The sequence below is a fragment of the Marmota marmota genome, unplaced genomic scaffold (genome assembly GCF_001458135.2).
Source record: "Marmota marmota marmota unplaced genomic scaffold, marMar, whole genome shotgun sequence".
NCBI classification, from domain to species: domain Eukaryota; kingdom Metazoa; phylum Chordata; class Mammalia; order Rodentia; family Sciuridae; genus Marmota; species Marmota marmota.
In genome coordinates, this window is record NW_025999900.1 from 66,731,984 (window position 1) to 66,757,476 (window position 25,493).

Consider the following 25,493-nt stretch of genomic DNA (forward strand, 5'->3'; position numbering starts at 1 on the left):
CAAAGCTGGGGATGGGGCTCTATTGCGGAGCATTTGCCTAGTATGCCTGAGACCCTGGATTTGATTCCCAGCACTGCCAAATTAAAAAAAAAATAATAATAATCCCCAAAATAAAAGATTAATTCAGTGTTTGTCACACATCTGTGGAGAACTTGCAGTAGGAAGGTACCAAAATTAGTTGGAATAGCCAGTGGAGTTGACATTTGAGTATTTTAAAGGTCAATAAAGAATTGAACATCTTGTTTCCAGTGTTAATATACATGTACTTCAAAGAGTCTAAAATTCTAAAGCAGAAGATTTTCATGAAGTCTGGCATAAAATAGTTGGCTAATGTGAATGCTCATGAACCTGAGAGGCGGTAAGCGGTGGCGTGCAGTCACTTGTGAGGGGAGGAGGAAAGCCCACGGAATAGTAACGGGAAGCTCGTGGTAGCTGAGCCGGAGGCCATCTTCCCATCAACACAGGATTTGTTTCAAGTTCGTGGATGGTTTACCTTTTTGAAAAAAATCCCTTCTGTTTATGCTATTTTAAAATTGTAGGCACAGGGGCTGGGGATATGGCTCAAGGGTAGAGCACTTACCAGGCATGCATGAGGCACTAGTTCAGTCCCCAGCACCACATACAACAAAAAACTCACAGGCATAAGTCATGGAAGCTTGTCTCATAGTTGCTGCTTCTCATCTCAGAGGCTCTTCCTTTCATTTTAAGAATTCATTCGTTACTGTTGTGCTGAGCGGGTCTGGGCCTGTGGTTTATCCAGGATACTACGGGAGGTATCACCCCATCACCTTCCAGGCTGCACGCAGGGTGTGCCGGCCCCGCCCTTCACTCCACCTTACCTTTCTTCATTTGAAGTGAATGGCTTGAGATAGCATCTCCCCAGCTGCAGGCTGGCCTTGAACTTGGGTTCCTCCTGGCTCAGACTCCCAAGCTGCTGGGGTTACAGCGTGCACCACTGCCTCCTACCCAGAGTGATGATTTTGCACCATTGGGAACCCCAGGACACAACTCCCACTGCTTATACCCACCATGCAGCAGCCTTACTCTGTAAAGGCCTCATGTTTAAACCACTGCCTGCCAAGGCACGGTGACAGTCTTAAGGGCACAGGATGCATACAGTGCATTGCTGCTGAGATGCTTGACATGCCACCCCCTTGGGTGTTGCTCAAGGATTTGTCTCTTTCTGGCCCTGCCCTGGCATTTGGAGTGGCTGAGCCTTGTTCCTGCTTGCCCTTCCCTAGATCCGAAAGGAAAGGATGGACTAGAATAAAGATATTTGCATTTTCCTAAATTAGGAATTATTTGTCATTATAGAATGATTCTGTTGGAACTCTTAGGTTTATTTTGTTTGTCTCAATAGAAAACAGAAAATGTTTGAGTTGGTTCAAATGGGGGGTGGGTCTTCACATTCATGGTCAAACTAAAGCAAACGTTGTAAAATCTGGACCTTATTAAGTATCCATGTTGTATCTCAAGAAAGCTGAAATGAAAGGGAAGTGGAGAGCACCCTACTGCAGCTCAATTCAGGGGAGGGCGCGTGATTCTCACTGACTGGTGTACCTACCCATGGTGCTTCCTGGAAACACTGGCCCCTCACCTCCTGCAGACAACAGCTGCCTCAGAGATGTGCAGAAACGGTGATCTGCAGGCACATGAGGGAAGTCCCTACATGGGAGAAATCGAGAGCTTAGTGTAGCATGACATGTGTTCACCACTGTAAGTTACTTCTACTCCTATTCAAGTACTTGACTTTTTGCAGAAAAAAAAAAGTCATTATTTTTGGAGATACCACTGAAATTTTTGTCAAAAGTTGGCATACATAATGTCTCTTTGGTGAGAATAAACAGTCTGGAATTCAGTTTGTCTCCACCAGATGGGAAAGAGTGCGTCATAACTTCAGAAGAGGCCAGCCTGCTCTGTGGCCCCACGTGTGCCCCCATCTGCAGTTCGCACCCTGATCCCTGCAGGTGTCTATGACGTCTGAGACGCTGTGTGTTTAGGAAGGAAAGTTGATTTTTGCTGAGTAAGATCCTAGGAAAGTGAAGTCATGTTTTGCTTATGGACATTGCAAGTCTTGTACGCCTGAGTAAATGCAAGTTTGCTTTAACATTAAATAGGCTATGGTTATCTCCAAAGGTGCTTCTTTCCTTAAAGGACCCTCAGTTTTGTAGGCCTGCTACGCTTTAAGTGGACAGTATCAGGAGTCAGTTCTTGTCGTAACCCCTTTGTCCTAAGCTGAGCTCGGGCCAGGCCTGGGGGGCTTCAGGGAGCTCTTCACTGCAGTTCAGTCATGCATGAGTTGTGGGATTCAGCCCCCTCCTGGGGCCCAAGGGCTGCTGGGTGACAGCACCCTGCTGGGCTGGCTGGAGATGCCTTGTGACAGGCAGTGACCAGGAGCTTTTTCCTGGGGGCCAGGGTGCCCTTTGTGGAGAAACCTGTGGGAACTGTCCTCATAGACCCCTCATCTCAGGGCCTGTTGAGACAGGTATAAACTTTGCCTTTGGGCAGTTCTAGTTGTTCTTTAGAGAGATTTTGAAGAGGTCACAGGTAGACTTGGAGATGCTGGCCCTGCTGCCCCTCCTGTGACAGTGGTGGGTGACTGATGGTTCTGTGCCTGCTCTCTGTTGGGTTAGTGAGTTGGTCTGTGGTGAGCTGATGCCCTGTGTGGCTTTTCATTCTCATCACATTGGGGCATCCAGAGTGCAGGAGTGGCCCGTGGGTACCTCTAAGGTACTGCTGTGGGGTGCAGTGTGTACCTAGGGAAGGCCATACCAGCCAGTCAGCACGTCCATCACGTCCCTGGATTCTTGTGGAATGAACGTGGAGTCTGCTCTGCTAGCTGTCCTGGAGTGTGTGTCACCTGGTCCCACGGTCAGCATCTCAGGTGCTCTTCCTACTGGAACTGAGCCTGTGACCAGCACCTCCTGCCCTTTCAGTCTTCCAGGCTCCACATGGCAGTGGGTCTCACTCAGCATGATGCCCTTGGGGGCAGCAGCCTTAAGTGGAGTGAGACAAAACAGAAAATGCCAAGGTGCATTATAGATCCTTTTTTTTTTTTTTTTTTTAATTGTAGTTGGACACAATACCTTTGTTTTACTTATTTATTTTAATATTTATTTTTTAGTTGTAGTTATCAATACCTTTATTTTTTTATGTGGTGCTGTGATTCAGACTCAGAGCCTCACACGTGCTAGGGGAGCGCTCTACCGCTGGGCTATAGCCCTGCATTATAGATTGTTCAGGCAAGGCTGGTTTTGTGAAACCCGTTTTTCAGGTGTGCACACATAGTATTGGTGCAAATGGGCAAAATGTAAGACTGTTTCTTACTGTGTTTCCTGGTCCAATTTTAAAAGCTGCTCTGGTGAAAGGCTAGTGGTTTCCGGCAGACCCTCAAAAGCCACCCTGTTAACTCTGGATCCAGCGCTCTGACGCACTGCGCCCCACCCTTACTGCTGGGGGAGGGTCCCCACACAGCTCCCTGCACTCACTCTTTTGTGTGGAGGGATTTGTTCTCCTAGAACTCCTTTCAGTGCACCAGTAGAAGGCCTGTACTGTGAAAAGTTAATTACCTTCATTATCACTGTTGTTAATTAGTGTCCAAACCACTTTTTGTTACATTAATTGAAGAAATTCTTTTTCAGGTTTCCTTGCTGCAGAATGAAAGCGTAGAAAAAAACAAGAGCATACAAAGTTTGCACAATCAGATATGTAGCTTTGAAATTGAAATTGAGAGACAAAAGGAAATGCTTCGGAATAATGAATCCAAGATACTTCATTTACAGGTAAGTGACTAGATTGACTAGGAAAGAGGGCAGGGGAGCCGTCTGTATTCTTCTCAGTGTGGGCTGAGATCCCAGCCTTAAGCCTCTGCTTAAGTGAAGTGAGACAAAACAGAAAATGCCAAGTTTCTCTTGCTCAGGTAAAGACTCAGGGAGGGCTCCTGCATCAGCGTGGGGTCCAGCCCTGGGAGCTGGCCTGATGCTTCTCTTCTGTGCTTTTAATCCACTCCGGGTAAAGCAAGACTTAACAGCTGTGTTTTAAATGTTTTGGCTTGGGTGTAGCTCAGGGGTAGAGTGCCCACCCACCCTGGGCAAGGCCTTGGATTTGATCCTAACACTACACATTTAAAAAGTTAGCCATTTTTATTATTATTAAGATTTCATATCATTTATGAGTCCTGCATGCATTTTCACTTCCTAGAGTGAAACGAGCCAAACATCTTTGTTCCAAGTTTTCTAGCAACATATACTTATCTGACTTTATTTCATCACAGTCATCCTGAGGTACCCCCAAAACAACAGATAACCCTTTGTGCTCTGAACCAAGTGACTGTATAAATGAGCCTGATGAAAATGCTAGGTACTCACTTGTAAACAGATCACCCTTTAGATATTCTCTGCGCGTGACTTTTTTTTTTTTTTTAATTGGACTGGAGATTGAATCCAGGAATGCTCTACCACTGACCCCATATCCACAGCCTTTTGTGTTTTTTATTTTGAGACAGAATCTAAGTTGCTTAGGCCCTCTCTAAGTTGCCAAGCTGGACTCAAACTTGGGATCTTCCTACCTCAGCCTCCTGAGCCACTGGGATCCCAGGCTGAGCCCCTGCACTTAGCTCTGCACACCACTCTATAGCATCCATGTGCTGTAGTAAGACTCATGGTATCACACGGGCCCAGGGGAATGGCTCGTGTTGCTGGAGTAGTTTTAGTGCTTGTAGGAAAATGTATTTCCTTAAATTCCAAGGAAAAGGAAATATTTCTAAGAATACTAAGTCATGGCATTGCTGGGAATGACTATCCTCCCATTTGACGCTGGAGATTAATCATAGTCCCATGAATGATTTGGGGATTTATTAAATTTATTATAATTGTATTGAACTTTGCGGTTGCCCAGGGAGACAAGGACAAGGCACAATGGAATACTAGGTGGCCTTCACAGAGGTGCCAGGTATGAGTGCTGAGTTGAGCAGAACAGGGCAGGGTCTGACCAGACTGGCAAAACCCTGGGTGGGCCTGCACTTTGCCAAGCGCCCACTAATGTGGGCTGTTGGCAGGACTGTCCAAGTGGCTGGTGGAGGCACAGCCACAGGGACTTGGCCACCCTCACCTGCACTGCCTGGGGAGCAGGCCCAGCTGTTGGCAGTGTAGTTGTTGTACTTGGTCTGGGATGTTATGCTGGAGAGTCACTTGAGGCAGTGTCCAGGCAGAGAGAGAAGTCACGCAGGACTTCACCACCTGCAGCAAGTCTGCCCTGCCCGCGGCCTCAGGCCTCTTTGTTCATGTCTGCCTCTTCCAACTGGAGAGGTTTTTACTTACTGTACTTTTAATGCTGTTTTACCACTCTATTTTAAAATTTTTGTAATTGAATAAATCAACAGGTTGTAGGTCAAAAGATGGGGGTGGGTGGCACCCAGAAGTAAAGATGGTGGGACAGCAGCTGTCTGCGTTGTCTGGACCTTTAGTGAGCGGGCCATCTCTCTTCTCCATGGAGAGAGAAGCACAGGGAGGCAAGATCATATTTGAAGAAAGGACTCTGAGTGGACCCAGTACCCACAATTCCCTCAGACGCAGGAAAAGGGGCAAGAAGGCACAGGTTCCCAGAGGTGACTGCCATTAGCCAACATCACCCAGGTCAGCAGCCACCAGCGCTGTGCAAGGTGAAGTCCTGCCTGCAGAATCCTTGTGGGTTTGGCAGCTCTGTCTGGTGATGGGAGGGCTGCTCTGGCTTCTGCCTGCCTCCAAGACACACATGACCCTAAGTGCCCAGGGGCATGGACACAGCTGAGTCGCCCGTATCTCCAGACCCCCCCACCCTCTGGCTGCCCCAGCACAGTTACCTTAAGCTCTTTGCTGGGCCCTGCACTCACGTGACTGACCACCTCCAACTTTGTCCCACGCTTGTTAGTGCAGGTGGCCTTCTGGTCGCACCTTGAGAGGCTCCACACCCACCTGGGGGAGCCACTCTGCCCACCTGCCTTCCCTGGTCTACTCCAGCACTTCCTCCAACACCTCCCATGCCAGTGTCAATTCCACCTCTCCCCTGCCTTCCTCAGGGTTCCTCAGCCCTGCACATGGACCCCCTTGGTGACCGCAGTCCCCCTCACTCTGTATCATCACTTTTCTTGTCTGATTATCCAAAGACGGTAGGTGTACAGATGGAGTCCAGGGCCTTGTTTCTAGGCTGTGGGGACAGGGACGCAGGCTGAGGTGTTACAGAGTGGAAGTGAAGAGTGTGTGTGCTTTTGCTGGTCCAGGAAGGTATGACAGGTTTGGTTTTGTTTTATTGGTACTAGGTATTAAACCAAGGGGTGCTCTACCACCAAGTCCCCAGCCGCCCCCGCCCCCCCCCCCACCTTTTTTCTTTTTTTAAGGCAAGGTCTCGCTAACTTGCTGAGGCTGGCTTTGAACCTGAATCTTCCTGCCTCAGCCTCCTGACCTGCTGGGATTACAGGTGTGCACCAACCACTATGCCTGGTGCCAAGAAGGTGTTTCTTTTATTTCTTTGTTTATTTTTGGTTATTACTTTATTGGAAAATTGTCTTCTTAATCTCATAGGCTTTTTAGATAGAAACATATGATTTATTGCATATAAAAAATTATATGAGTATGGATTTTCTTCAATGTTGGTCAAATGAAAGTAACATTTTTCAAATGAAAGATTCTATGCATAGAAAGAGTACACATTTAACACACAAAAGTCTTTTTTTTTTTTTTGTACTATTATTCTTTTATTTATGGGTGAAGTAATTACATCAAAAGATGTTAGGAGACTTTACCAAGGTCACACAGTCAGAAAGTAGAAGAACTGAAATTTGAAATTTAAATCTAAACCTATCTGTCTCCACAGTCACACACTAGCTCTTTTTTTTTTTTTTTTTTTTTTTTTTTTTGGTAACTGTATATAAAGTATGTCCATGCCAAAATTATGCCATTATACACATACTCTATTTTTTTTTGGCCTTAAAATTCTTAATACACTCATATACCACAATTTTTCATATCTCTGTTTGTATATAAGGTATGTTGACACCAAATTCACATCTTAGTACATGTATTTTGTATAATGATGACCATCAAATTCCCCCATCCTTGCTATTTCCCTTCTCCCTCCTTTTCCCTCTCATCCCTCTTCCCTATCTAGAAATAATCTTTTTCCCATGCTCTCCCTCCCTACCCCACTTTGAGTCACCCCCCTTATATCAGAGAAAACTTTCGACATTTGTTTTTTTGGGATTGGCTAACTTCACTTAGTATAATCTTCTCTAACGCCATCCATTTACCTACAAATGCCATGATTTTGTTCTTTTTATTGCTGAGTAATATTCCATTGTGTATAAATGCCACATTTTTTTATCCATTCATCCACTGAAGGACATCTAGGTTGGCTCCACGGTTTAGCTATTGTGAATTGTACTGCTATAAACATTGATGTGGCTGTATCCCTGTAGAATGCTGTTTTTTGGTCCTTTGGGTATACCAAGAAGGTGTTTCTTAACAGGAATGTAAAGAGCCATTTTTCTTTTTAAAAAATTTTTTGTAGTTATAGGGACAGCATGTTTTTATTTATGTATTTATTTATTGGGGTGGGGGGTGCTGGAGATTGAACCCAGGGCTTTGTGCATGCAAGGCAAGCAGTCTACCAACTGAGCTATATCCCCAACCCTATTTTATGTATTTTTATGTGGTACTAAGGATCGAACCCAGTGCCTCACACATGCTAGGTAAGAGCTCTGCCCCTGAGCTATAGCCCCAGCCCTAGAGCCTATTTTTCTTAAATCCCATCTACTTGGGAGGCTGAGACAGATGGATTGCTTCATCCCAGGAGTTCGAAGCCAACCTGAGCAACATAGTGAGCAACCCTGTCTTCAGAAGAGATGACCATGGACATGTGAGCCTGACCATGCCCTCTGGCTGCCAGTGGCACTCAACTTGTGGTTCTTGAAGCCAGTGGATCAGCAGGGCCCAAGCCAGCACTGACCATGCCCAGTCCACAGCTCAGTTGAGCACTTGGGCATCACCATGCTGTGTCTCTGTGCAGGGTCATGTTCTCAGGTCCCAGTGACCTAGAATAAGAAGGACAGCCAGGAACGGTGGCTGCAGCCCCAAAATGTGTGTGCATGGAGCTGGTCAGCAAGTCTTTGAAAGCTTGTCCGTGGATTGTGCAGCCACACTACTTATCTCAGCTTCTGCGCTCTTGTTCTTTTTTTTTGTTGGGGGGCAGGGCACCAGGGATTGAACTAAGGGGCACTGACCTGAGCCACATCCCCAGCCCTATTTTGTGTTTTATTTAGAGACAGAGTCTCACTGAGTTGCTTAGCATCTTGTTATTGCTGAGACTGGCTTTGAACTTGTGATCCTCCTGCCTCAGCCTCATGTGCCGCTGGGATTATAGGCGTGTGCCACTGTGCCGGCTCTGTACTCTTCCTACAATGAAATTTCACATATGCATTTAAGATTTATATTTATAAAAACACTGCAGTAGCTGATTGTGGACCATGGCGCTTAAAGAGCGAAGTCTCTTTGCTTTGCTGTGTTCTATAGAGAAAACTTGATTTAGATCTTTGTTCTGCTTTGAGACTGTGCCAATTAAAAAATGAAAGTTCTGACTTAAAAACAGAACGTTTTCCCTTTGGATGTGGAAATGCCTAGGTTACTTAGTTGAGCCTTGCTCGTGTGGACCATGTGTGTGCACAGCACGGGTGCCCTTCTCCTGCCCCAACACGGGTGCCCCACGCTCTGGATCAGTGTCCCCTGCTGTGTGGGGAGCCTCACTGCTGACAGGATGTCACACAGTCAAACCCCACAGTCCCCTTCTTGAGATCAGGCCTGGCATCGGACAGTAGCAGGGACCTCCTGCCACTACCCCCTGAAGGGCACCAGTTTGAGGTTGAAGCAACTTAGAAGCATGAGGCTTAAAGTGACAAGTGGCTTGTCCCAGGCCATCCTTCAACTCAGGGTTGCCTCCTGAGTGCACTAAGTTACAAAACAGTGTCACTCAGGCTGTGTTAGGTCTGTGTCTCATCAGTATCCACACTAGCTTAGTTTATTAGCAGTAGGAAGAACGCACAAGAGCTCTCATCCATCCCAAGTGTGTGAACCATTCATCCCAAGTGTGTGGCCATTCATTAATGTCAATAGATTGGTCCCAGGAAAACAGACCTCCTGAACTAATTAACTGTCACTTTGGCCATAGGTACTTGTTTAAAGTGACACCGACCTAACAAGGGGTGTTTTTCAGAGACACCATTCTCACTATTATAAATGTCAGCTAATACCAGGTTTCTTGGAAGGAGCAGGAAGAACAGCACCCCAGAAGAGTACCCCAGACTTGCCACACTTGTTCCTTAAAGGCTGGTGACATGGCTGTCAAAGGTGCTGACTTCCAAAAGGAGAAGTGAAGTTGTGGGCCAGGGCCCAACCTCCCTGAGCTAGCTTCAAAATGCAAGTGCTTTTCAAAAGTGGAACCTTTCAGTCTCTGGCTCCAATTAACAAGTAAACACTCCTTTAAAACCCTGGGCCACCACAGCTGGACCAGGATTCCTATCCCTCCCATGACCACTGTAGATCGGTCTGCTTCTGGAGCAGGGTTTTCTGAGGTACTTAAGACAGCATGAGCTCAGGCCCAGGCAGCTGGTGTCTGTAGGCAGGCTCTGCGCCCCGCCCCGTCCCCAGTGTGAAGCAGGTGGAGGAGGAGACCTCTCATAGGCGCTGCCCACTTGGCTTCGCCCTGGACCTGAGGCCCACTGCTGGCCTGTTCTGTTGCCAGCCCTGAGCAGAGCAGCTAGCTCTCTGGGGGAGGTCCTAGGGGTCCTGGGTGGTCCTCCCTCCCAGGACCCACATGCAGTTCTGAAGCTGCATCTGTAGCCACAGAAACAGGGTGGCACTTGTGTCCTGGACCAGGTAGCAGAATAGACACACAAATGAAAGATGGGGCCACACAGGCATGACTCCACTCTCCCAAACCTGAGGCCTCTTGGGAGCAGGGCCTCTAGGCACATGAGACCCTGGGTACGTGCGGGTGCAGGTGAGTGACCCTGGCGGCCTGGCCAGCACATGGAGGTGCTGCTGGCCTGTGGGAAGCCAGTGGGAAGCGGGTGAGAATACAGGCAGGCTTATATCCGGGGGTCTCAGCACAGAGCTGGGGGGCCACTGAGGCCTGGCCTGGGAGGGGACAGTGGCCACTGTGGGCAAGGCAGGCCCGAGTACACAGCCTCTGGGAAGAATCCCCATTCACTGACCACTTGCCCTCACCGCTCTTCCTGGCTTCCCCTGGTGGTGCGTGCTGCACGCCCGAGGACACTGTGCGCGTCTGCTGTCACAAGGCGCGTCCTGTGAGTTGTGACTGTTGTTTGCCTTTTCCCATCCTTGGTCTGGAAGCGAGTGATAGACAGCCAGGCGGAGAAACTGAAGGAGCTGGACAAGGAGATCCGTCCCTTCCGACAGAACTGGGAGGAGGCCGACAGCATGAAGAGCAGCGTGGAGTCCCTTCAGAACCGTGTGACCGAGCTGGAGAGTGTGGACAAGAGTGCGGGGCAGGCAGCTCGGAACACAGGTGAGGGGCTGGGCCGGGGCCTGAGCTGCTTGGGGTGAGGGCTGGGCCTGGCTGGCACCTGCTGCCTCCAGCTCCTCTGGTTACAGAGGACGCATGTGTGGAGGCAAGAGAAGTTTCCTGTGGAGATTCCTCTAGCAGAGACAGGTACTTCCCCCTTAGACCTGTCCCTCTGTGCCAGGCCCAGTGTGACAGAGCGCAGAGCTCTCCCTGAGAGGCTGGCACCACAGGGAGGCCCAGGCCTGCTGGGCAGGGTGCTCCAGGCCATTTGTGTGCCTACCTTGCATTCCTGAAAGCCTGGGACAAGAGCGGAAGCCACACACAGGAGGCTCAGCACACCCAGCCCGAACGTTTCTGACACTCTTGAGTAAATGTGTGGCCTGTGGCCTTGGGCCTGAATGAGGACTGTGACTGTTTGCATGAAGATTAATGGTGGGAAGGAATGGGGTTAAAATGGTGCATATAGGATTGGAGTGGAGGGAGCAGCTCAGATCCAGAAAGAGTGCAGACCCTGTTGGCCTCTGGCTAGTGGGCAGGTAGGTGGCCATCACCTGCCTTCATGGGCGCCTTTCTGCAAGGAGGGAGTGTCCGAGTAAGATGGCTTCACCATTGACCTGCAGCAAGGTGCCTGTGACATGCAGGCCCTAGGTCATCTCCTGGGGGCTGCCACCTTCCTGGGCTCCCATCTTCACTCCCACTTCTGCCTGACAGTTCATCTGCTGGGACGACTGGGGGTGGGTGGGGCCCTTCCAGACGTCCTGGGACAGCCCCTGTGTGTGCCCCCTTTTTATGTAGCCGTTGTTGGTTAGATGTCACCTCTGACCCCTGATACTCTGTCTCATCCCCACGTGGCCCCGAGCAGGCTTGCTGGAGTCCCAGCTGAGCCGGCACGACCAGATGCTGAGCGTGCATGACATCCGCCTGGCTGACATGGACCTGCGGTTCCAGGTCCTGGAGACCGCCAGCTACAATGGCGTGCTCATCTGGAAGATCCGGGACTACAAGCGCCGGAAGCAGGAGGCTGTCATGGGGAAGACCCTGTCTCTCTACAGCCAGCCCTTCTACACGGGCTATTTTGGCTATAAGATGTGTGCCAGGGTCTACCTGAACGGAGATGGGATGGGGAAGGGGACGCACTTGTCGCTGTTTTTTGTCATTATGCGTGGAGAGTACGATGCTTTGCTGCCGTGGCCATTTAAGCAGAAAGTGACGCTCATGTTGATGGATCAGGGGTCCTCTCGGCGCCATCTAGGAGATGCGTTCAAGCCCGACCCCAACAGCAGCAGCTTCAAGAAGCCCACCGGAGAGATGAATATTGCCTCTGGCTGCCCTGTCTTCGTGGCCCAAACTGTTCTAGAAAACGGGACGTATATTAAAGATGATACAATTTTTATTAAAGTCATAGTGGATACTTCGGATCTGCCTGACCCCTGATGAGTACCTGGGGAGGTGGATTTAGCAGAAGGTAACTCCTCTGGGGGCTTTGAACCAGTCTGTCCTCACTGAGGTCCTCGCACTCAGAAAAGGACCTGGTGGGACGCAGGAAGCAGCAGGAGGCGGACGCACGGCTGGCGGGAGGAACCACACGTGAACACACTCCAGCGTTTTCTAACAGACTAGCCACACTCCACTCTGAAGAGTTATTTATCCTTCAATGAGATAAATATTGCTGTCAGAGGAGGGTTTCATTTTCATTTTTAAAGATCTAGTTAAGTAAGGTGGAAAACATATGCTAACAAAAGAAACATTTTTCTTCCGTAAACTTGAACACCCAAAAGAGGAAACGCACGTGGGGACAGCTGGACCTGTCAGCATGAACAGCAAAAGGAAAATTTATGAAATAATAATGCAGTTCTGATATATTCACCCTAAAAGAGTCAAGAGTGCAATCTTGTTTCAAATATAGTATATTGTCTATTTTTAAGGCCTCATCTGGTCTCTGTTCTAATAATTTGTTTGTCAGAAGACCCTGAAGTGCTAGGTCTTTTTTTTAAAGTCTCTAAATTCCGAAATCATTTTTTAATTTAAAGTTCTACAAATAATTGTTACTGCAAACCTTTTATTTTAAAACGTGGATAGACTGATATTTCTTGGAAGAAAATGTAAACTAACACTGGTTATCACTTGTGATAGGAAAGAGAACATTCAATCTGTTGCTATTTCTCGTTAGAAATGTAAACCTTCAATATCTGTCGTAGTTAATGACACTACTTCAAAATTACTATGAAAGGAACATTGCTCATGGATGCTGTGCATCATTTTCAGATTTATAATTGTTTTCACCCTAAAATAGGGCATTAGTTGAACTTTGGAGTTCTAAACAAAATCCTGTAGGCTTTTGAGATTCTGCCCCGGTTCAGACAAGCTCTCCATTGCTGACAGCGCCGCCTTGTCTCCAGGGTCGCGTCGGGGGTGGGCAGGTGGCTGTGCTGCAGGAGGCCCTCGCAGGTGTCCTTCGTCTTGTCACACTGCTGCGCTCGGTGAGTGATCTCCGAAAGCAACGCCTTTGCTCAGAGACGGTGGCATACGGTACATGTGCCTTAGATGTGACGTGCTGCTTCTCCACCCTGGGTTGTGTCCGGCATGGTTCTAGAACGTGATGGTCTGACCAGACGTATCTCTCCACCGCTAGGTCTCTGTCTACAGGCTCTCAACCCCCTGTGCTTGCCAGGGAAGCCAGGCTCATCAGTGGCTTCCGGAACTTCCACTGCTTAGCTGTCCCAGATTCCAGACTCCAGGCCGCAGCCTGCCCTGCCCTCCCCTCCCTGAGCAGGCAGGCTGGAGCAGAAGCTGCGCCTCTCCCTGTACACCACCCCCAGGCCTGGGGCCCACACAGCTCAGAGCAGAGCCCTCTGAGCTTTCCAGAGACCGCTGCTCGGGGGTCTGCCCAGGCCGACTGCCAGCGGCGCCAAGCCACCACCCTGATGGGAAGGTCGCCCGGGCTGCTGCCCCAGCCTGCCCCTGCCTGAGCAGCACTCCCAGCTCACTGTTTACCAACTGTGATTAGAGCCTGGAGCCCCGCCCCGTGCCCCTTTGCTATGCACCACGCTTCACGGTGCTCTTACACTGATGGGTGCTACACGCGACGGGTGCTTCTTAGGCAGAACCAATGTGTGCGGGCCACCATACCTGTGCCACTCGCCCAAAAGACGCGCCCACAATTGGCCAGCTGGGCCGCGCACTTAGACTGCCTGCCTCTGGGCTCTCCCCACGGTCGTGCAGGGACGGCTGGTTGGTGCCTGGCGCCCACCTTGTCTCTGGTGCTGCCATCTGTCCTGGGTGTGCCTTTGCCCCAGTGCCTGCTGGAAGTGCCCTCCCGCACACCCGTCCCTGTGCTCCCATAAGCCCCCTGCTTGGTTCCAGGCGCCTGCCATGCCCTTCCACGGCTAAGACACTGGTTCCTCCATCTGCCACTCCTTGCTCCACTCCTGGGATGCTCTGGGTAGGTCAGTGTCCTTGGTTGTGCCCCAGGGAGGAGCCACCATCCCTGCTCAGCAGAAGGATTTCTTGCAGGAACTGTGGAGCCCGCTGTTCCCTCGAAGGTGTCCCTGACCACCTCCAGGCCTGTCCACTGGGTCTGGAGGGGAGAGGAGCACCTGGCAGGCCCCACCAGCCCTCAGTGGCTTTCCCACAGCCAGGTGGCAGTGCAGGAACGTCCCTGTGGCTTGCTTCCCGTTCTCGGGAAGCATGCGCACCACCACAGATCAGGGTGAGCAGCGTGGCCAGGTGAGAAGCCTCTTCCCCTTCTTAGAAACCCTGGTTGGGGTGAGACCCTGCAGGGACTCTTGGGAGCTTATTGGTGGGATGTGTCCCAGGTCCCTCCCTCTTCCCCCAGGCGCCTACAGAATGTGACTGGAGTGACTGCAGGGTCCTTTGGGGTGAGGGCGTGGCAGGTTGGTCTCCTGCTTGTGGTTTGGTGTTGCAGGGTGGAAGTGTGGGGAGCCCATGCCTTTGGGCACTGGACCCGCTGTCATGCTGTCCCCGGGCGCTGCTCCATCGCACTCCTTGGTGCCCCAGTCGGTGCTGCCGCTCGGGCCATCCTCGGGCTGTGGTCCCCATGCCTGAGACCTGGCTGTCCATCGGGCCCTGTCCTGCTCTCTCTGCTTCACAGGGCCCCAGCCACAAGAAGCAAAGGGTGGTCCATACACTGTGTGTGTCTGGGTGTGCTCTTCCCATTCACCAAAAGTAACAAAACTCCCCACAGGACGCAGCCGTCCAGTCCTCTGAAGCAGCACTCTGAGTCTTTTCTGCTGTCACCTCTGTGAGGGACATGGGTGCGCCTTCCTGTTTCTGCTCCCCAAGGTTCAGCATGTTGCTCCCACACTCCTGCCACAGGGGCTGCTGGGGCCAAGCTAGTTAGACACGCCTGGGCCTGGGCTTCTGGCCTCTGGGCCTGGGCCCTCTGGTAGTTGGGAACGTGAGCAGCCGGAGAGTCAGAATGCCCGAGACGGTGCAGGGCCAGGCTGAGGCTGGCTAGTGGAGGCCTTGGCAGCAAGGTGGGTGGGTCAGGGAGCCGGGGTGTGGGGGTTAGGACTAACAGACCCAGCCCTGTGTGGGCTGGACTGGCCCCAGAGAGCCGGGCTTTCCAGTGTCCAGGCTCCTAGGAAGGGCAGTGGGTCCCCGCAAGAAGGCAGCTCCCTATCCTTCCCCCACACACGTCCCAGGAGCCCTGGGTTAGGACCTGGATGTGCTCCCAGTGCAGAAGCAGAGGTGGGCAGAGGGCTGGAGAGGGGGCCCCATCTGAGTTCTGATCCCTGTCCCTCCTGGAGCCCCCGAGCAGACAGCATGGAACCCTCTTTATACTACATCCCCACACCCGCCGCCAGCCAACAGGGGCGGTTGCTCGGGGTGTCTCTTTGCCTCCCTCCTCTGTGGCTCTGCCCGGCCCCTGTTTCTGCCTTGGCCTGTTGCCCAGGGAGCCTTGGTGGGGAGTGCTGTGGCTCCCGCTCTCTGTGCAGCCTCTACCAGGGCCTGCAGATCCACTGCCCATCTGTACCCCTGCTGATTTGGCTTCCCCTTGACCACATGTGGCCAGCCTTGGTGAGGACATGGACGTCAGACACAGTCCACGGGGAAGCCAGCCACCTCCCCAGATCACCTAAGTCACCCAGGACTGGACCACGCATCCTGGTAAATGCTGCCACCTTGGGGTCGTCACTGATGTCACCCCTTTGTTCGGCATCCTCTGTGAAATAGTTGCGCAGTCAGGCCCGGCAGCCCCATAGCACTGAACAGTACCCAGCAAAGGAGAGGGTGCTGAAGGCCCACCACAGCAGTGCCCTGGGGAAAGAAGGTGGCCCACAGACCCACAGCCAGGCCACACCTCCTTTCTCCCCCATGCCTCGCGAAGTGGCACGGGACCGTCATAGTGTGCCCAGCCAAGACGCTTCCGGCCAGGCAGGGTGGCAGCATGCTATCTAGGAGCACAGACTCCCCTGGGTGCCCCTTGCCCAGTCCCCACCCTCCCAGACATCCCTCTGCTTGGGTCACTTGCTCGTTGGAAAGGGCCTGTGTGGAGGTTGAAATGCCATTCTTTTCTCTTGAGTCCAGATCTTCCCTGACCAGGCCCAGAAGGTGTGCTCGGGAGTTCTCAGTGCACCTGTGCATCTGGGTGTATGAAATGGGGAGGGTCTGTCACCCAGGTCTATCTCTTGGCCCAAGACCACAGTCCTGTCTTCTGTTTGCAAATCTCATCCGCTCTGTTTTCTCTGAAGTTGGTGTCGTGAGCCCATGAGGGCCTGCTCAGGTGCAGTTGGTGTCAGTGGGTGACCTGGTCAGCATTCCTAGTTTGGCATGGCTGGTGCTGGTTGTCAGCAGGCACTGAGTCAGTGGAGAGCCAGGCCAGCAGGGACCTGGATAGGCCAGGCCAGCAGCCCGTCCCAGAGGCCAGGAAACAGGTCAGGGGTGTCTTCCACTTGCAGAGGTGTGCCCAGACACCACTGCCGGGCAGACGGGCAAGACAGCAACCCCACATTGTGGCTGGTGGTCGTGTGGTTGAGGAGGCCCGAGTGGCCAGCAGAGCTGTGTTTCATTTCCCCTGAGTCGATTTCTGTCTTGTGAGCTCGTGTGAAAAAGGTTCAAGTCCAGGAGCGCTGTGCCACTCCTGTCAACAGTGGTGAGTGGTTTTATGACGTAGTCCCCTTAGTCAAGTAAGATGACCTTCAGCAGCAAACTAAATGACTTAATTGGAAAAACATAAAATCCGGCCTTATTTCCAAGGATTTCCGTAAGCAGTCTCTCTAGGAGAACCTCCGCGGCGAGGGAGTGTGGAAGCCGACGGAGACAGCTGGACTGTTGGTAGGATGCATCAGTTCCTGGTGGTCCACCTCTTGTGTTCAGTTCTTACCCAGAAACAAAGACCAAAGAAGGCCAGTCTCTCATTTGACTCCGTATTTTTAATCTGCCTGTTTTAAAACTCGCCGTCTGTAGTGCACTCACTGTGAGGACCCTCTTGACAGTCCAAGTGATTGTGACCAGTGATCACTCCTGTGTCCTCTGCTCTTCTAAGAAACGGTATGAGTTATTGCTCAGCAATAATCCTGTTGTTAGGAGTTAGCAACATGTCTGGTTTCCCGATAGCATTATTATGTTCTATATTTTTGTTTACTGTATATTTTGTGTGGTTTTATTTGGTATTTATTTGTGTTTTGAGGTCTTGCAATGTTTTTGTGTTTCCGATGCTAATAACTAAAGTTTGTAAGACTGTAGAATGCAAAACTTTGACATGTTAAACTGTCTTATTAGAGGAAAATAAATCTGATTAAGAGTCCTGGTTTCCTGCCAATCTTTCGCACACGTGGGCCTCCGAGGCCCCTGCTGCAGCCAGGGCTGTGCTCCGCAGAGGCTGCACGGCGGCCTCCACAGTGGTTCTGAGCACAGGCTGCCTGCCCGTCCTGCACTGGGTCCTGCCAGTCATGTGAGCCTGCCTGGGACAGATCTCCATCTTATCTGTAACAAGGGAGAACAGTCTCTGCCTCCTTTCTGAAACACAGTGGTCACCTGAAAGCATTGCTGGTGGCGGGCCTGGGACTTCTTCAGGCTGCTGCTCCCTCCAGTCTGGCCACCCCCCTTTTCCCAGGTAGTCCTTTGGGTCAGGCCTGGCTGCAGGGAGCCCTGCATCTCCCTTGAGGCCCCACCTGACAAGGCGGGCGGCCCTCAGCCCCCACCCGACTGTCCTGCTCCCTCCTGGTGTCACCTGCAGCCAGTACAGCACCCTGCTCGTCTCAGGTGCTCTCAGGCCCTGCTTAGGGCCAGATTCGGAGGAGATGCCATCAGCCTGCAAGCCTGGCCCCCTGGGCCTGCACTGGCTCCCCAGGCTGAGGGTGCCCGTGTGGACCCTGCGGAGCAGCTGTCAGATCTGGCCCTGAACAAACCACGGGGTCTGCAGCAGCAAGGTGAGGCCAGATGAGCCACCCCCCTTCACTCTGCCTGCCCCCAGGCCTCGGGAGACAGGAAGGGAGCCAGGTGTCATGGTGCAGGCCTGGGGAGGGACCCCCAACTGCCTTCTTCAGCTCAAGGACAGGAGTGGGATGAGGGCCGGAGGATGGGCACAGGGCAGCAGAGCAGGAAGCACGCACTCAGAGAGCTGCAGTGCTGGCTGGGCCCCAGCCTCCGCCTGTGGATGTGTCCCCCACACACCCAGCACAGCTGGGAGCCAGACCTAGCAGAGTGCCCCTACTGGAGGGCAAACCGTGCCCAGTCAGAGGTGCTGGTGCTGGGAAGGATCCATTTTCATAGACATGGAGGCCTGGAGAGGGGCACAGGGCCTGGCCCGCAGCCGGTACCCACCGCCTCTGCCCGCCCGCCCTGTGAGACCTTGCTGCAGGCAGATGAGAGAAAGGGCCACAGACTGGGTCCCCATGGCCAAGTCTGTCTCCGTTTTCTGAAAATGGACCTTTGCATGGTCAAATCTTGAGTTATCTTTGTCTCATTTTTTTTGGGGGGGGGTGGGCACCAGGGATTGAACCCAGGGGCACTTGGCCACTGAGCCACACCCCAGCCCTATTTTGTCTTTCATTTAGAGACAGGGTCTCACCGAGTTGCTTAGTGCCTCGTTTTTGCTGAGGCTGGCTTTGAACTTGCGATTCTCCTGCCTCAGCCTCCTGAGCCACTGGGATTACAGATGTGTGCCACCACAGCCGGCTGTGTCTTACTCTTAAACACCTGAAGAACCAGGGCTGAGTGGAAGGGCCCCGCCACTGCCCTGCTCTGGCTCTGCAGGAGCAGGTCACCCAGGCAGGGTCCTCCAGTGCCCTGGGGCAGGGGTTGACCTTGCTTGATCAGGCCTGAGGGGAAAGACACCACCCAGACTTCCTCACCCCTTCACCCAAGCAGCAACTGAGTGGACTTGTGCCTTGTGACCCTCTACCCCAGGGTCTGTCTTGGAGGTGGGCTATGGGGCCCGGGGGAGCTGAAGGCCAGGGGCTGCCTGGCTGGTGGTGGGATCTGGGCGCAGCGGGGAGGCTTGGCCCCTGGAGGCCGTGCACTCTGGCTCCTCCAGTCCATCTGCAGGGGTCTTGGTGTGGCTCTCAGGAGGCCTTGTGTGGGGAGCCCTCTTGCAGGACAGGCACACAGCCAGCAGAGGCCACACCAGGCAAGACACGCCCTGTGGTGACCTTGGACTGCCAGTGGTATGGCCAGGCCCTCCCAGGGCCACTGACCTGAACTGTTAAGTTCAGAGGACTCCAGCCACTGAAGGATACCTGGGAGTGGGGGCCAGGCAGTGGCCATGGCTCTGGACTCCAGGGGGCTCTTCCCACCTCCCGACCTCTCCCTGTGGAGCTGAGGCCCAGGCGCCGAGTCCACCCAGCTCTCTGGGGTCAAGGGCGGCTTGTGTGTTTTGGCTGGCCCCATCGCGGAGGCCTTGCATAGAGCAGCGTCTCCCGGGCTGTCCCAGCCGGGGAAGCTGCACCCACCTACCACACGTTGGCTCCCCAAACTCTGCCCTGAGTTAAGTGCCCCTGTCCCATCTGCTCCCACGTCCTGGCCCAGCCTTGCTGGGACCCTGCCAGAGGAGGAACAGCAAGTATGTCCTTCCACCCGGCAGCCCGTGTTCTCCCCTTCTACTCAAGGACAGGACAGGTGACCAACCCTGAGAAGGTGGGGAGGGAACCAGGGGTCCACTGCCTTGGACCCCCTCCCCCTCAGGAGCAGACTTGCTCAGAGTGGCTCCCAGTCCAGTGCTCCGGAGGCCTTGGCCTCTCCAGTGCCCGCAGGTGAAGGCAGCGCCCACTGTGCTAGGTCGAGGCTCCAGTGCTCCTGCCCTGCCCTGCCCTGGGCCCTGTGAGGCGGGCGCTGCTGCCCATTTTGCAGGTGAAGGAACGGAACAGGCTGAGTGAATGCAACAGCCTCACAGCTTTTGGACCCAGGACTGTCCAGCCCTATCCAAGCCTCACTCTCCTCCAGGGCTCGCTTGAGTTGTATCAAATGCAGCCCCAGCAACCCTGTGCCCTCGGCAACTCCGGCCTCACCTCCTACCGTCCCTTCCCTCTGTCCTGCCATGGCCATCTCACCTTTTCCCAGCCTCTCATGTTCTGCCTCAGGGCCGTGCTGGGCTCTCCTCAGATTTTTAGGTCAGCCTGCCCTGTTCCCTACCCCACTGTGTGGGTGGCAGGGTTGTCGCTCAGGCTGCCCACACCTCAGGGAGGGCCAGAACTAGAATAGCCAGTTGAGGCAGAAGCCTGTGCTATGGAGTTGGTTCAGAGTTGGAAACGGAACAGAGACCTCGCTCGTGTCATGGCCGACTCAGGGAGATGGGGAGTCCCATTCTTAAGTCAACTTCCTTGCCTGGAGGAAAAAAGGCTGTGTACACAGGGAAACCACCACGGTGGGTGGGGGACAGTTAAGCCAGAGCAGCAAGACACAGCCCCCAAATTAACGGACAAGTCCTTGGGTCCAGCCTCACCTGAAGTAGCCGTTCCTTCAGATTTCCTAGTTACTGGAGGAAACTCCTCAGGGCTTGGCCTTTCTCCTGCTTCCTTCCCCCTGAGGCCCTAACCAGTCTGCAAGACTACCCACACGTGTGCCTGAGGGCTTCAGGTCCTGCTGTGAGCACGGGCACCTGCAGCTGGCCTAACTGTTCTCCCCACACCTTTGCTCCTCGGTGGTTTCCAGTACCCCTTGGCTTCTGGGGCCAGGAGTGGGGCCTCATCCTCCTGAGCTACTCTCAGGGCCACCTTCCAGCACCAGGCCCCACCTCCAGCCTCTGCTCAGACAGGTCCCTTTCACGGGGGCCAGGGATGTTTATGGATGACCGGGACCAGCCAGACCAGCTCCTCCTCTTTGCCGCTAACTTGAGCACAATCTCTGCACTGGCCGCAATGGGCCTTCATCTTTGTCTCTTCAGGAAGCCTCTGGACTGTCCAGGTGCCCTCCCTGCCCTCTGCACACTGCAGACTCTGAGAATGGCCTGTTCGGATAGAACAGCAGGACACAGAGGTTCCTTTCCCCAGGGCTTGGCCATCCACCCCTTTGGAGCCTGCAGGCTCTGCCCGCCATACCGTCCTCTTCCTGTGTCAGGAGAAACTGTGGTCTGGTGGCCCAGTTGGACTTTCAGGCTTGGACCCCAGGGGTGACATTTGCTCAGCCCCAGCTGCTCTACAGTGAGGCCAGGGCAGAGCCAGACACTGAAGTGGAGGCCCAAGGAGAAACAGGAGGCAGGGCAAGGTGGACGTGACCCCAAAACATCCCCTTTGCTCCTGGTTGAGGCTACAGAGGATGAGCTTCCTGCAGGCCAACATGGGCCAAGGTCAAGCTCCAGAACCACCCTTGACCCATTCTCAGGACCTGAGTCTTGGCTGGCAGGGGTCAAGTCCCCTCCCGGCAGCATTGCTGTGCTTGAAGGTGTCCCCACCAGCACACAGAGGGGATAGAGCCGGGCTCCCTCCCCAGGCAGAGAAGTCATGGCACCCACCACCCAGACGCAAAAAGAGCCAGAGCATCCTCTGGTGGCAAGAAGCTTCCTCGTTGGATGAAATTCCTTGTGCATGGGAGAAACAAAAGACACAGCAAAGGACAGTGAGGAGAAGCAGGTCCGCAGATGAGACGTGGGGTGCAGAAAAGAGCAGGACGACCGAGGGAGGAAGGCCCCGGGAAGTCCTAGGCCTGGGTAGCTCCCTGTCGTCAGCAGTCTGCCCTCTACACATCTAATTGCCATGTACAGTCTAGCCACCGTTCATCCACCACGTCACCTCTGCCTCTCATCCCCCACAAACCCATCCTCCATTCACTCACCACCCAGGCCCAGTGTGCGTGATGCAGATATCCAAGCGTCATTCACTTGATGAAAACAACATCTCCCCCACGCCACCCACCTATGTCCCCTGTCCTTTCTCCACCTACCATATACACGCACAACCTGTCCCACCATCCTCCATCCATGCACCCATTCATTTATATTCAGTCACCTCCCACAGTCTCATCCATGTCCCTCCTGTCTACCAGCTATCCACTCACAGTTCACCTAAAACCTATTTACCGTGTTGGGCGTGGTGGCACATATCTGTAATCCAGAGACTTGGGTTGGAGGAGGATTGCAAGTTCAAAAGCAGCTCATCGACTTAGCGAGGCCCTAGGTAACTTAGCAAGACCCTGCCTCAAAATTTAAAAATGGGCTGGCAATGTGGCTCAGTGGTAATGTTCCCTGGGGTTCAATCCCCAGTACCAATAATAATAATAATAATAGAATAAAACCTAGCCACCATTCAGCCATCCATCTATCCTTGGTCCATTCAGCCACCATTCCACCTCATCACCATCTGCTTCCATCCATTTGCATCCAAAATGTACAACTTTTTCCCACCCACCATCCACACCTGCACATCCATGCAGAAGCTGTAGTGTTCCTTTCGTTCACAACCATCCATTGATCCAACTACTGTTCCACCTCCACCCGTTCCGTCATTCTTCATCCAATTACCATCTGCCACCCATCATCCCCAATCCCCTCTGCCAGTGCCATCTCCCATCTGTGATTATTTGCCATCCACACATGAACACATCACCAACTACCCTATCGATCGATCTCCTACACCCACTGTATCCTGCGTCCTCCACCCACCCACCACCTGCCTGTCTCCAGTTGCCATCTATCATACACCAATACAACCACCTCTAACATCTACCATCCAAGACCCTCCCAGCCACACGACCACCTGTACCCCATTCTGCACCCACCCTGCCCCCATCACATCGATTTAGTCGTCCTCTCCCATCCCACCCACTCAGCTTCAGTCCACCCTCCAGCTCTGCCCATCCATAGCCCACCACTGGCTGCTCACCCACCATTCAGCATCCACTCTACACCACGCACCAGCCGTCTGTCCACCACCTAGCGGCTCTTGTCCACTGCACCCCATCTCTCCTCCTCCATCATTCCTCCATTAACCATTCACCTTCATGATCCTCCATGAAGATCACCCACAACCCTCCCATCCTCTCCCATCAATCATCCTTTCCCGGCGTCCACAGTCCATTCAGGCCAGGAGGCAGGAGGGGGAGCTGCCTCAGGTGGACATTCAGCCTCATCAGTGGGCAGACCAGGCTCAGCCCCACCAGCACCGGGAGGAGCGGGGGTGAGCCCAGAGGTGGTCACCGGGCAGGGCAGTCCTGCCGCCCCTCTTCCTAGGCACCCGAGCTCCTCAAGCCCTGAAGGGCAGGCGTGGGAGGCTGAGAAGTCACTTCCGGAGGGGCGAGAGTCGCCGGGCGGGTCAGAAGGTGAACGTGTGGCGTCGGTGGCCCCCACCCCCGCTCACGTGGGCCGGTGGGGGCAAAGTCCCCTCGGGCCGCGCGAGACGCGATGGGCGCGCTGGGCCGGCTCCTGCTGGGGCTGCAGCTGTGCGGTAGGCTGGGCGCGCAGGGGGGCCGCGGGACCCTCCACGCCGCGAGGGTCGAGATCCTGGGGGAGGTTGGGAGGCCGAACCCGCCCGGCCCCTGGCCAGCGAGGACGCGGCGGGGCGGGCGGTGCTGGAGGCAGACCCGCCTCGGTGCCGCTCGCGCGCCCTGCCCGCCGGCCCAGAGCCACCGTGCGCGTCCGCAGCGCGGCGCCTGCCTCAGTTTCCCCACCCACCCCCGCGCCCTGGCCGGCGAGTGTCCCTAGTGCTCGCCTCGACGCCCGCCCGGGAGCTTTAAGAGCCGCGGCCCAGCCCCGTCCCTCCCAGGCCCCCCCCTCGCCCTCCGCCCTCTGCCCTGCCGCCCAGCCTCCTCCTTCGCCCGCGGGCATCCGCCTCCAGCCAGAGCTCTTCCCGGGAGTGGTGCGACTCCTCCGGGAAGGGCCTCCAGGAAGCGCGCCTGACCCCTAGGCGGAGGCTGAGCCCTGCCGGCCCCACCCCCTGCTGCCACTGAGTGACCCGAGCAGTCCCCTGCTCCAGCGCCAGGCAAACGGGACAGGGCGGGAGGCGAGCGGGGCGGCGTCCTGAGGCTGAGCAGCTTGAGCCGCCTCTGCAGATCCAGGAGTGGGTCGCAGCGCCGCGACGGCGTTCCCACGAGGTCCGGCCTGCTGCGCGGGGGCACCAAGGCCTGGGGCAGGGCCGCCTGGGCACCCATGTGTGTGACCCACGCCGGCCTGCGGCTCGTCTCTGGGGGGATCGCCTTCCCTGAGAGCAGCGGCACTCAGCCACCCTCTCCCCAGCGCTGACCCGGGCCGCCTACAAATTCTGGGTCCCCAACACCGGCTTCGATACTGCCACCAACTGGAACCAGAACCGGACACCGTGCGCCGGGGGCGCTGTCCAGTTCCCTGCAGACAAGGTGCCTCCAAGCCCCTACTGGATCATGGATGGGGCCTTGGACCCTCACACCTGCATAATCCCGCAGGGGGTGGGTCTCCACCTACCCCTACTGACACCCTTTCTTCCTGCAGATGGTGTCAGTCCTGGTGCAAGAAAGTCACACCGTCTCGGATATGGTAAGGTGCAGGGCTGACCCGAGATTGGAAGGGGACTGGCCGGTAGCAGAGGCCCACGAGCCCCTGCAGGTCGCTGTGTCTGGAGACCAGCCCCAGACTTTTGGCCTCTAGAGATGCCGAGAGGCACTCGGCCTCAGCCAGGCTGTGCCTTGGGAGAGCATCTCAGTACCCACTGCCCTTCTGCCTCTGACCTCGGCTCCTCAGAGTCTGTCTTCCGTCAGGTTTGCTCTGGGGAAGCTGCTCCACCTGCCTTTCCCTATTCCAGGGGAACACCCTCCCTAAAATCCTGGGGCTTCCCCTCAAATGGTACATAATACTAGTGTTCTAAGGGATCGGGAAAAATAGGGCTTTCCTGACCTCCCACGACTGGGGATCTCCACATCTGCACTTGTCTGGAGCTTCCCACGAGGCACAGGCTCTACAGGGCAAGACCCCAGGGCCCTTCCAGAATCATCTGCACGCAGCCCCGCCCATCCTGTGCGGTGTCAGACAGATTCACAGGCGACAGCGACGGAGACTATTTACTGTCCACCCTTTAACAGAAAGGGCACCCCGTGTCTGGTTTAAAGCGTCATTTCCCAGCCTCCCTTTTGCAGTCGCCATCGGACCTGCCCTCTCATCAGTCACCCGCGAGCGAGGGCAGCTGGAGCTGGGGGCGGAACGAGCTCGGCTCGTGAGTTCTCCCCGGGAGGCCACTGGCAGGGGCAGTGCCCGGCCCAGCCCCTGCCCAGATGCAGATCGGGACCGCAGGTCTCGTTTCCGCCCCGAGGGTGGCCCCGTGGTCGACTTTTAAAGTTCGTTTCTGTTTCCGCGGTGCCGGGACGATCCGGGCCTGGCGCTCGCCGAGCTGCACCCTTAGCCTCGGTTACTGACTTAGGTCTGCGCCTGGCGCCGGGCAGCGCTGGGTGCTGGGCGGAACCGGCACATCGCGGCCCCGCGGCCCCGCGCCTCAACTGCCGGGGAGGGTGCGGGGCGTGAGACCCAGGCCCTCGGGTACTTCCGCTTGGCGGGCCCCGCGGCCGGCTCCCGGGCTGGAGGG

At 54.4% G+C, this 25,493-nt stretch overlaps 2 protein-coding genes across 3 annotated transcripts in view; both read left to right on the plus strand.

The window, feature by feature from the left end:
• Traf3 (TNF receptor associated factor 3) overlaps positions 1-17,320 on the plus strand; it is a 52,860-nt gene extending 35,540 nt beyond the window's left edge. For both annotated transcript variants that reach the window (XM_015495938.2, XM_015495946.2), the window contains 3 exons: positions 3,642-3,782; positions 10,380-10,554; positions 11,414-17,320. In XM_015495938.2, coding sequence (XP_015351424.1) covers positions 3,642-3,782; positions 10,380-10,554; positions 11,414-11,985 — 888 coding nt within the window. In that variant the 3' untranslated portion in view covers positions 11,986-17,320. The remainder of the gene's footprint in view (positions 1-3,641; positions 3,783-10,379; positions 10,555-11,413) is intronic.
• Positions 17,321-23,233: 5,913 nt separating this feature from the next.
• Amn (amnion associated transmembrane protein) overlaps positions 23,234-25,493 on the plus strand; it is a 9,227-nt gene continuing 6,967 nt past the window's right edge. The window contains 3 exon segments of the mRNA XM_015495958.2: positions 23,234-23,390; positions 24,179-24,297; positions 24,410-24,454. Of these exon segments, the coding sequence (XP_015351444.1) occupies positions 23,348-23,390; positions 24,179-24,297; positions 24,410-24,454 (207 nt within the window). The 5' untranslated portion in view covers positions 23,234-23,347.